General features: G+C 34.7%; 1 protein-coding gene across 1 annotated transcript in view; it reads left to right on the top strand.

Annotated features, from left to right (window-relative positions):
* TLL1 (tolloid like 1) overlaps positions 1 to 12,877 on the top strand; it is a 253,615-nt gene that overhangs the window by 192,383 nt on the left and 48,355 nt on the right. The window contains exons 13-14 of the mRNA XM_055550796.1: positions 9,822 to 10,017; positions 11,758 to 11,883. Coding sequence (XP_055406771.1) covers positions 9,822 to 10,017; positions 11,758 to 11,883 — 322 coding nt within the window. The remainder of the gene's footprint in view (positions 1 to 9,821; positions 10,018 to 11,757; positions 11,884 to 12,877) is intronic.

Below are 12,877 nucleotides of genomic sequence, written 5' to 3' on the forward strand. Positions count from 1 at the left end.
CAGAGTCGGACACAACTGAAGTGACTTAGCAGCAGCAGAGGTACTACTTACTGTCCGAGTGATCAGAAGTCTCCTGAGAACCCCACTTACTGTCAAGATGTACTTGCCACTGAATTGGTGATGTGAGGTGTCTCAGTCCCCAAAGCAGGAACCCCAGGGGAAATACAGGAGTCACTTGAAAGCCCAGAAATGTCGTTCCCTCACCTGTAATCTCTGTAACATATTTTTTGGTTCTTCTCTACCCCTTTGCTTGTACCTTTAATTTTCATTTCTTTTTAATCATGAAAAAAATTCTCTTTTCTCCTATAATCAAGATGTTTATGCCCCTGACCACTTTGCATTTTTGGAAGCCTTGGTTCTGAGATTATTTGATTCACATTTAAATTTTAAATTTTTATTGGATTGAAGACATTATTGAAATAGCCATTTTATTGTAAAGAGTACTAAAATTGTTTAGGATTCACCCACGTTTTAGACCAAAACAACTGGTTCGCTGAAAAATTATCTAATGACCACATTACATGTATTTTGTGCTATTAAAAACATTGAGAAGAACTGTCTTCCAACAATACTTCAGTGTTTTATAAAATTCTATTACAGAAGTGATGTTAGCAAATACATTCATTTGAGGCATCTAAAACCGAGATGCAGAAATTGCTGGCTTAGCTGGTTTGCAATTTTTTGGTTTTCTGTTTCTTTTTTTGTTTCGATATATCAATATAGTAAGAGTGGCATTCTTCAAGAATAGGATAATGTAAGGACAAATAAGAAATATTTATACCTCAGGCACTTAGAACCATGCTTGACACAGGGTAGTCATTTAATATACACTTCTTGATTAAGTCGATGAATAAGTTGTTACTACGCTTTGAAACTGAAGTAAGGTCATGTCATATAATAGTTTGATTGATAGTATATTTTATTTATTATCTCCAGTTCCCTGTCCTTTCTTCATTTTGCTTTATTTCCTTATGTTTTTCCTCCTTTATTTATACACTGGACATATTTGATTGTCTAGTAGGTCTCTTATCTTTGACTAACACTAACACCATCTTTGATTGTTTAGTCTTACTCACACTAACCCAATCATCTTCCTATTTCAATATTCAATGTTTCAGCATGTCACTATTTTGCTATTGTCATTTAGTCACCAAGTCATGTTCAACTCTTTTGCAACCCCATGGACTCCTCTGTCCCTGGGATTTCCTAGACAAGAATACTGGAGTGGATTGCCATTTCCTTCTCCAGGGGATCTTTCTCACCCAGGGATTGACCCCACATTTCCTTGATTGCAGGTAGATTCTTTACCACTGAGCCACTGAGGACTCCCCATGTCACTATTTACTCAAGGAATATTTCTAATTCCACTCTTTCTCTTAAACCCCAAGGCCTGTTCATCAGCATATTCCATTTGCTTTGTATTCAAGATATCCTATATGTATGATCACTTTACATTTACTTTCTTGCCACCACTGCTCTGATCACTGCCTCCTGCTTTGTAACTTGGTGAGTTCTTCACATCTCTGCTTTTGCCTTACATATCCTGGTACCCACACAACAGCCAGGATGATACTCTCACACCATGAGTTATATCAAGCACTACTCTGCTTAAAGTTTTATCAAACACTACTGTCCATATGCCTCATGGAGAAAGTCTTTGTGTTAGACTTTTAAGGCATGTGTTGTAGCACTGTTGGCCTGAGTTCAGGGTTAATGAATTGGAATATCTGTGAAGATGACTTTAAACAGAAACACACATAAAGCAAGGCTAAATATTGATTTGCTTACAAAAATTTTGTGACCAGAACCTATCAAGAACATAACCCTGTATTCCCCCAGGAGCTACGAATCAATATTCGCTAACTAGTGTTTTTAGTGAATTAGTTGAACTCAACTATGGTGAATACTGAGAATTGACTGTATATATTTTTAATTTGGTCTAATGGTCATTAAATGGTTTGTTTCAGTTAGTCAGTTATCTGTTTAAATCAATTTATTTTGTTTACATATTATATTTTCAATATACCATTTATACATTTTATATTGAAAATGTATAATTTTAAAATCATCCTTACTGTTTCTTAGTGTTTCATGTCTTTTTCTGACAAAACCATTTTTATTTACTGATATCAGTCTTTGATTTTTTTCACTTTCTATTTTTATAACTTTTTTATTCCCTGTGTTACTCTCTCCCCTTTCAGATAAAAGGGCCCTTAAGATAAGTTAGTTCTACTGAAATCTACTATAAAGAACTTTCTGACTGTTCATTATTTATGCCTTTCTGTGAATTTATGTCATGAATATTCACCTTTACTAATGCTACTTAGATTTTAATTGTAAGTACAGAAAGAAATCTGAACAAGTGCTTTTGTTAATGAATTTCAGGTATGTTTGAGCAGGAAAGGATGCTATATGGGTGGTAATAAGAGTCTTAATATATCTATAATCATACCCTTTGGGACAATTTTCTTCTCTAGTAGTTACTAATACATTGATCCTAAGACCAGTACTGAAATGAATTTGTACATGAATGTAAATAGTGTCTAAAATCATTTTGAAGAACATGTCTTCTTTTCAACAGTAGTGTTGGTAAAGCAGGCTTGATACTACTATTTCACTTGAGCACTTTCAGTATGCAGAAATACATAAGAGAAAAAGTTGGGGAGGCTATAATACAACTTCAAAGAAAGGTCAATAAAGAAGAAAGTAAATGAAACAAATCCAGAGCTTACTTATGTTTAATTAAAATCCCTACATACATTTATTTACGTGGGATGACACTTGAGGCACTTGTCAGTTTTTCTATACATTCTGATTTGGTTATACCTTGCTTCTGAAACCATAGTGCGTAATAGTTTTCCTCATCTTTACTAGCAACTGTCTAAACCACATACAAAAGTTTTTTTTTTGTTTTTTGTTTTGTTTTTTTTTTCAATCTTGGCACAGTTGACCCTGAACAACACAGGTCTGAACTACAGTTATTGACTTATATGCAACTTGTGTTTGATTAGAGATCACAATATATAAAGTCAAAAAGCTAGGGTATAAATGGCTAATATCTCCAAACTGTTTCAGCCTCTTTCTCTTCAATGTGTCATTTATCATTTCCTTTATTTTTGAGGCAGAGATTGCCTTTCCAGTTTTTCAACTGCACTAGGCTGACACCCCTAACTCCTACATTGTTCAAGGGTCAACTGTATTTTATGAATTACTCAGTTAAAGGTAATCCTTTAATTCCTTTAAATATTTTATATTAGTTTAAATTAAGTAGGTTCATCTTTGTGAGTGAACTAGGAAGCCAAGACAAGGAGATCTTAATTAGTTAACATTTTTATGCTTGCCCTGCACTATTTCTTTGGATATTTGGCTAATAATACATTAATGTATTGGTGAAAGTGAAAGTCTTTTAGTCATGTCTGACTCTTTGCAACCCTATGGCCTAGGCAGTCCCTGGGATTCTCCAGGCCAGAATACTGGAGTAGATAATAGCCTTCCCTAACCATTGTTTTGGTTAATAACTATAAAAGAGAATTAAGTACCTCTCCATAATTTTATTGAATACTTTAGGCTATCAGTCTATTCTGAAAGATTAGATTAAATAAACCTGCCCAATGTCACACAAATCTCAATTAGTAGCGCTGTGATTAACAGTGCAGTTCCATGGCCTGGCACTCACGCACCCATTTTGTCTTGCTAGCAAAATGAAGCATATATATTCTCTCATAGCATTAAATTCTTTCCCTTCATAGCTATTGTCATTTGTACATTTGTATTATTTAGTCAATAAATGCCTATCAGTCAGGGACATGTCTGTTTGTTCATCACTGTTTATATATTATCAAGTGTATATTTATTATCTGGCCATTATAGATTTTCAATGAATCTTTACTACATTTATGAGTGAGTTAAAAAATATTGTGTCATGAAGAAAAAAAATCAAATGGCAGCATTGAAAAACCTGAATCATATGAAATTAAACCTAACCACACCTTATAGTTTTGATTTCCACATATTTAATCATGTTTGTTTTTTCTCCACTCTAGTATCAAAATTGTCTACTTAAAATATGCACAGTGTGAGAGTTGTGAGTTAGTTTTATTGGGGGCAAAATTAGGACTGCAGACTCTGAGAGACTGCTCCAAAGAGGCAAGGGGGAAAGGTCAGCATAGATGTTATTTTGGTGAAGGGAGAATGCATGCAATCAAGCACACAATTTTCCAAAAGGTTTCTACTAGTCTCATGAAGCTTTTGCTAGTAAGAAGCAATAGTCATCATCATGAAGGATTTTAGTGCTTTTCTAGATATGGGGAGATACCAGAATTGGGCTTGTAAAATCAGTTCCTGAAAACATCTATTTGAAGACCTGTCTTTGCTAGTTCTCCACCATCCTACCCCCACCTCAAGTACAGAGTAACTTGTTTCTACTCTCCACCCTGAACTCCTTTCAGGGAGTATTGAAAATAAGAAGCTGCAGAAGCATATGATTTAATCCTTGTAGAGGTAGATGGCAACTGCCAATAGCAAGTGACAATTTTTAGTTGACAATATTCATTAAGTACTAATAGTACTTAATAGTACAAATAGTAATAATAAGGGATTCTCTGATGGTTCAGGTGGTAAAGAATCTGCCTACAATGCAGGGGGCCCAGGTTCAATCCTTCAGTGTTGGTCAGGAAGATCCCCTGGAGAAGTACTAATAAAAATAATATTAATTAATAAAATATTAAACATGACAGTACATTTTCAAATAACCATCCTATTAAGCACTTTTCTTTTTTATTTAAAATTCCTTTTGTTATAGCTTTATCATGACTTTGCTATATTTTTCACATTATTAAAATTATTTTTAATAACACATGCTAATCTTGATTGTTTTTGGTAGTCATACTTTTCTTTAATATCTTCCCCTAAAGCAACATTAATGACTTAAAATTGTTCCAAGTGTATAGAATTTTAAGTTATATTAACTATAAAAGTTTAATCATTTATGTAGTTATAGTATTAATTATATTTTGAAATTATGTCCTACCACTCACTGAAGACTTATTACGGTAAAATAGATATAACATATGTACGCACAGTAGTGTTAAGTATATTCACATTGTGTAATCAACCTCTAGAACTCTTTTCATGCTGCAAAACTGCAGCTGTTTACCCAGCAAGCAACAATTCCACATCCATGCTCCCCCCAGACCAGGGCAATCACTGTTGCTTTATGTCTCTGTGAATTTGACTACTCTAGGTACCTCGTGTAAGTGAAATCATACAGTATTTGAATTTTGTGTGACTTTTTAAATTTCACTAACTGTAATATCCTCAAGGTTCATCTATGCCATAGCACATGAAAGGATTTCCTTCCTTTTTAAGGCTAATACCCCATTGTATGTATAGTCCACAGTTTGCTTTTCCATTCATCCTCTGATGGATACTTGGATTGTGTTCACCCCTTGGCTATTATGGATAATGCTGCTATTAACATGGATGCACAAATATCTCTCCAAGACCCTGCTTTCAGTTTTCCAAATGTATACCTCAAAGTGGAATTGATGAATCATATGGTAATTTTATTTTCAATTTTTCAAGGAGTATGGGAAAGCTTTCACCAAAACTATTCCCTAGGAAATTTGGACGTTTCAGAGGTTTTTACAAATAACTAGATATTGCAGTAGATGTTTTTGAAATGTCACATTTATTTGGAAATTTGATTATAAAATGAAAGCACAGTGTGTGAATGGCCCTGAAGCCCGGGCCTGATATCTTGCTCCAGGGTTAGCATTCCTTCAGTCTTAGTGCTCTGCATCACTGACCACAGAGCTCTGTACTGGCTGGCAGTGTTAGAATGAGAGGCTGGCTACTTTAAATTATATTTAGTTGATTTCAGATCTTGCTAAATAAAAGAACTTAGCTTTTCAATGCTTCTTCTCTAACATACCAGTAAAGACATGGACCCTCCACTTAATAATGAAATGTAATATCCATCTCTTCTGCCTAAGCTTTGTACTTGTTTTTCCTTCTTTGTGTACTGGATCTACTTCCAGTACCATTTATATGTCAGTTTCCTAAAAAAAATATTCAGAGCTTAATATCACTTTTATTGTTTTATATATATATGTACATATGAGGTCTGTTTACTTTAAGATAAACTTGCCACACTCCTATATGGTTTGTGCTCTGATTACCTTAAAGTCTGTAATAGGTCCGTATCATCATCACATTTGCTACATGTGTAATTGTACGTGACATTGCATTCACATTCCAGATCTGTGAACTATGTCCATGCTTCAAAGCAAGAATAAATTTTTTCTTTTTTGGTCTTTGTGAATTATTGACTTTGCTGTTCTTTTCCCCATTATCCCTAATGTAATGTAACATCAAGGAACTTATCCACTTTTTAGCTTTGAACATATCTATTTCTATCTATTCTCTATACTGGAGAAGGAAATGGCAACCCGTTCCAGTGTTCTTGCCTGGAGAACCTCATGGACAAAGGAGCCTGGAGGGCTACAGTACACAGGGTCACAAGAGTCAGGACACAATTTAGTGACTAAACTACCACCATCATTGTCTAAAACTGTCACACAAATAACATAAATGAAATAACTCAAACTCTTATTTGTGCTCACCATCATTACTGCTATGCAGATATAGCTAAAGAGATATTAATTGTAATTAACACCAATAGAGCAGATTTATTGTGCTGATATTGCATTAGGATTTATGTAATTAACTTAGAAAAATATGTAAACAGGAATCATGGAGGTCACAGGTGAGCTATCTGGGTCAACAACTGTGGCATTGGCTATGTGAGACTATAGTTTATTTTCTGTTGTTTAACCCAAGATACCAAGTGCATGATACTTGATATGTAAGTAACATGTAATTCATAAATAAGTACTGGTAGAATCAATCTTAAAATTGATCATTTTTATACATTTTACCCACGAGATATTTACACTTTGTGTATCATATAAAAAATGGACTTTTCTGGTGGCTCAGATGGTAAAGAGTCTGCCTGCAATGTAGGAGACCAGGGTTGGGAAGATCCCCTGGAGAAGTGGCAACCCACTCCAGTACTCTTGCCTGGAAAATTCCATGGATGGAGGAACCTGGTAGGCTACAATCCATGGGATCGCAAAGAGTCAGACAGGACTGAGCAATTTCACTTCACATCATATAAAATATTTAAAATTTTTACTAAGTATAACTAGTGAATATGCTGTAAATTTAAAGAGAACTGTTAAAAGAACAAAGTGAGTTTTATATACAGGGAAATATGCATTATCCTGTTTCTTTGTAATCATTGATGAAGTGTAATTTGTTTTCAATATTATCTATCTCATTTTCTTCATACTGTATTTAAAAGCCCAAAGCCTTTTAAATTAGCCTTCTTTTTTTTTTTTTTTTTTAACGTCTGGTATGACTTCTAATATGAAACATGTGATTTTTTTCTATTAATTGACCTTCTCTGACAGGCAGCTTCTTTCTTCACTGTGTGTTCTCACTCCCTTTCCTCTTCTGATATAACCTTTTCCTCCACTTCCAACATGATTCATGAGTTGCAAGAAGTTCATTCTGTGTTGCTCAAGCAGGTAAAGATAGGTTGGCTTGCTGAGACTTTGGTTATTTTCCCTACAGTTTTGTTATTGCTCAGTTTCACTTATTCTTCTATCAAGCTGTATACCTTAAGAGTTTCAGATATTATTTTATATGTCCCCTTAGCCAAAGAATAGCCTTTGGCCATCTGGAAATGTCCTCATATTTATAGAGAATTCTGATTTTGAAGAGAGTGTGTTAAAGACTGAGAGAAGAAGATGTGTCCTACCTGGTCAGATAGCCTTGTCACCCCTGGTGACTAATTCACTCCTCGTGCAACTCCTAGCTCTCCCTCACCTTCCTATTTAATAGCTACTGTCGCAGAAGTATGCTTTAAAAGTGAGACATTTTTAACGTTAAATACTTTCCAATTCTTTCCCATAATTCCACACACAAAGAGAGTACATTTTTAGGGAAAAATCCGGAATTATGAATCCTAGTGAGCTCCTACTGATAGTATAATTTAAAATCACAACTTTCACTCACCCCACCCCCACTTTTCCTGCTTCCTGTCTTCTTTCACTTCATGTTTTTCTATAGAATATATTACTTTCTAACATTTTATGATTATGATTTACCTTGCTTATTGTTCCTTTGCTCTCTACGTGCCAGGATAGTTTCCAGGAGTGCAAGGCTCTGTTACTTTGACAAATGATGCATGCTGAGCAGTGAGAAGGGTACTAAGCCCAGTATGCACACTGGGTGAGAAGATGCCCAGCGTAGACCCAGGCAGTGAACATTCAATGGAGAAATGAATGATCCTGATTTGTGATTGGGAAAAGGACAGCAGCAAATGCAGTACTTAGTTCTAACCACATCCTCTTCAAAATATATTTTCTTGTTTGTCTTCATACTTCCTAATGTGAAGACTATCATTGCTAATGTATTGACAAATCAGGAAATGGCTTCTTCAACCAACTCTACCACCAGTTTCATACATACAGATTGTAGTTCATGGAATGAACATGTTACCTGACATTTGCTTTGTGATAGGAGAATTCCATAAATTAGTGAAATATATGTTGAATGATGGTTGAAAAGATGTGATACTTTTCATGGTTTATTAATTGTAGAAGACTGTGCTTTCCAGCTTCAAATACTTAATAAGTAGTTGACTCTACTAAGATTTTAGGGTTAGTCATTTTTTATAAAAAAAATATAAAAGCAAGAATTTATTTAAAAATTGTCTTATAATTTATAAAACAATTTGTAGATTTTTTTAGTATTTTAGGGCTAAAACAAACATCACTCCTTTATAAAGGCCAATGCTACTGCTGCTGGAGGTGCTGCTGTTTAGTCACTAAGTTGTGTCTGACTCTTTGTGACCCCATGGTCTGTAGTCCACCAGGCTCCTCTGTTCGTGGTTGTCCCAGGCGAGAATACTGGAGTGGGTTGACATTTCCTTCTCCTGGGGATCTTCCCTACCTATTAACTGAACCTGCATCTCCTTCTTTGGCAGGGGGATTCTTTAATACTGAGCCACCTGGGGAGCCTCTTATAGACCAATAGTCTGAGCTAATATTTGCTTTTAGTTGTTTAGGAAAGAGATTAAGCTCATCCAGGATGCACAGGTTGCAAGGAAAGATTTGGGGTAAAAGGGCTCATTTAGCAAGCCCTGTGACTCTGAGAGGGCAGTTAGCGCTAGTTCCATCATGGAGTCATCTCACTCACAGCTATGCGAACTATGGATAAAGGATTCATAGACTAAGAAGAATTGTAATCTCATATTATCAGATTTTCCTTCAGAAAGTTATGTATAACCTGAAACTATGCAACATATTGATAAAATAATGGTTTTGTTGATCAGCTATGAGCAATTATTATAATTATTGGTTATGTTTCAGAACAAATTATTCATTCCTTATAGGATATCTAGCCCAGATTTCTAATGATAATTTTAAATCTGGATTTTTAAAATTCTGTTTTCCAAAGAATTACTACTTGTGTTTTTATTCCATTTTAAAAGGCAGCTAACTTCTATGATCCTAATGCATGTGGATGCACTTTTTCATAGATATTTTCTCTCTCTGTCTTTACCAGATTAATACACCCTTTATTCATGCACAGTGTGATATTACCATGCACAATTCATCAGAAATGCTCTCTTTTGTGTAAATAATTTGTTATATGGCTATGTTAGTACCATGGCACTGAGAATACATAATGCTCTTTTTATAGAAATTGTTTTGTCTATTAATGAGATAGATCACATATTTTTACTATTACAGATTGAAAGACATGACAATTGTGCCTATGACTACCTAGAAGTTCGAGATGGAACCAATGAAAGTAGTCCTTTGATAGGACGTTTTTGTGGTTATGATAAACCTGAAGATATCAGATCTACCTCCAATACCTTGTGGATGAAGTTTGTTTCTGATGGAACCGTGAACAAGGCAGGATTTGCTGCCAATTTTTTTAAAGGTAATTTAGAAGCATTTAAAATGTAAGCTTCACTTTGTCAACAAGAAATATAGTATTATGTAGTAAATGTATTTAGCTTTGAGGCAGGGAAGAAATAGAGTAATGTAATATTGAAGGGTGAAGTATGCAGTCTTCATAAATATATCAATATTTTTATGGTTTTTGATGGAAAAGTTTACTGGTTTAAAAAATAAAGAAAACTGCAATCTGGAGATTTGTAGCACAGGACAGGAAGTCCATTAGGATTTTCTATCATCTCTTTTTTAGGAAACAGTCAAAATAGCAAAATCCAGAAAGGGATATTCAGATAAGAGGAAATATTTGCAATATAATCACCAAAAAGTTTATAACCAGAAGGGGATTACTGATGTATATTTCATCAATTTATTCCCAGGTGGCAGCACTTCTATGCCATCCGTTAGGGAGCAGCATTCTACCGCATTACCAATAATGTATGGCCTCCTTAGTAGAATATTCTGAACCCTTAAAATGTCTTTTTGACAAAGAATTATTACTAATTATCTTTAATTTTGAATTGTATAATCACATTTTATTTTATTTTCATGTTCTATGCATGATGTATATTTGTAGGGTAAAAAGAAAGCTGTTTCAGTGTAAATAATGGTATCAGATTTGCTTCTTGAAAATTTAAAGACATTTAGGTTAACTGTGTTATTGTAGAATAAATTTTTTTTTAATAGAGAAAATAAATTTCCTCTGTGATACCTTTTAAAGAATAAGTGATGAATTCAGTTGTGTATGTCAAGGTGTGAAGAATATCTAGACATTTTTCTTATTTGAAGAGCAAATTGATTTCCCCTGGGTATTATTCACCATTTGAATTGAAACGCAGAGAACTTTGGCACTTAGGGTATATGTATCCAAAGTATTCATGAAAATATTCATTTACATACTTTAAATCTTCCCCACATGTTATATTTTATAGTAGAAGAAACATACTATAAGTCTCTCATGTGATGTTTGTATTTGGTTATCAAAATGCTTAGTGTTGGATGATACACAGTTTCTCCAGAGAATATTTTTTACTCTTTTCTTAATTCAGAGTAGGTTATTCCTAAAGAGTGAGATTATGAAGTACCTTGTCACACGTGTTTTTTTTAAAATAATATATATGTTTCACGTCTATTTTGTATATTTTTTATGTTACCACATACAATTAAAATAATTCATGTTTATAAAATATGGAATTATGTATTTTCTGAATCAACATCGCTATATAAAAAATACTGAATGTTTTAATTTAAAGAGGTCTAGAAATTTTCTTAGTTTTTTTCCTTTTTAATTTTTTGCCACCATAATTTATTTATTAATAATGCTATTTCTTAAAAGCATTTTTCAGGCTACCTAGCAAACTGTACAATGAAATGAACAGATGAATTCATGTTCTTTCAGTAAGTTTTCTATTTCATTCTGAAAAATCTCTACATCGTAGTAATCTCCTTTAAATTTAAATTCAGAAAAAAATACATGCTGTGTCTGAGATAAGGTGATCATCAGTTGGCACAGTCCTTCTGATTCTCACACAATTTTTAGTTTGCAGTGACATGGATTCTTATATGTCATCCATCAAAGGCTTGCAAATGTTTCCTGTTATTTTGTTGAAGAAATCAATTGTTTCAGTTTCATTCAAAACTATTAAACATCACATTTTCAAAAAAAATTTGCACATTAGTATATAAAAACAAAATAGCTGTTCTCTAATTGTTGCCACTTTTCTAGAGGAAGATGAGTGTGCCAAGCCTGACCGTGGTGGCTGTGAGCAGCACTGTCTGAACACGCTGGGCAGCTACCAGTGCGCCTGTGAGCCTGGCTATGAACTGGGACCCGACAGAAGGACCTGCGAAGGTGGGGCTAGATTTGCACATGGTGTTCCCTGCCTGAAAGCCTACCCATCCCTTTCTCTCATGCAATTTTATTCTCTTTCTATCTTTCTGCCTCCCTCTTAAGCAAGAATAAAATAGACACAGTTACAAAGAAAATATGGTATCTTTAAAACAGAGGATATTGCATACAAGATAAAAAGAAAGTTATGTGGCTATTTCTTTGTGACTCCTAACATAAATATTTTTATGCTTTAGAAATATGCCAAATATGGTAAACCTGAAAGTACAGGTAGCTTTAAAAATATATGTATAAATATGATAATCTTTATACTAGTTGACATGCAAACACAGATACACAAATACATGCATACATACACAAAGGCAAGTAAAGAGACCAATTACTTTAGCTAACTCTTAACTCCTTAGGAATTAATTAGGAACTGTGTATAATACATTCCTTTCACTGATGGTGGTGGTTTAGTCACTGTGTCGTGTCTGACTCTTGCGATCCCATGGACTGTAACCCACCAGGCTCCTCTGTCCACGGGATTCTCCAAGTGAGAACACTGGAATGGGTCACCATTTCCTTCTCCAGAGGATCTTCCCAACCCAGGAATCGAAACTGGGTCTCCTGCATTGCAGGCAGATTCTTTACCGATGGACCTGTGAAGGAAGTCCTTCCTTTCGCTTAACTTGCTTTTAAATACTCTAATTTTCCTAATCTCACTATCAATAAGAATTAGAGGTAATATAAATAGCTGTTGTTGTTCAGTTGCTCAGTCATGTCGGACTCCTTGCAACCCCACGGACTGCAACACACCAGGCTTCCCTGTCCTTCACTATCTCCTGGAGTTTGCTCAAACTCATGTCCATTGAGTCAGTGATGCCATCCAACCACCTCATCTTCTGTCACCTTCTTCTCCTCTTGCCCTCAATTCTTCACATCATCAGGGGCTTTTCCAATGAGTCAGCTCTTTGCATCAGATGGTCAAAATCTGGAACTTCAGCTTCAGCAT

This window comes from Bubalus kerabau, chromosome 16, assembly GCF_029407905.1.
Source record: "Bubalus kerabau isolate K-KA32 ecotype Philippines breed swamp buffalo chromosome 16, PCC_UOA_SB_1v2, whole genome shotgun sequence".
Taxonomy (NCBI): Eukaryota; Metazoa; Chordata; class Mammalia; order Artiodactyla; family Bovidae; genus Bubalus; species Bubalus kerabau.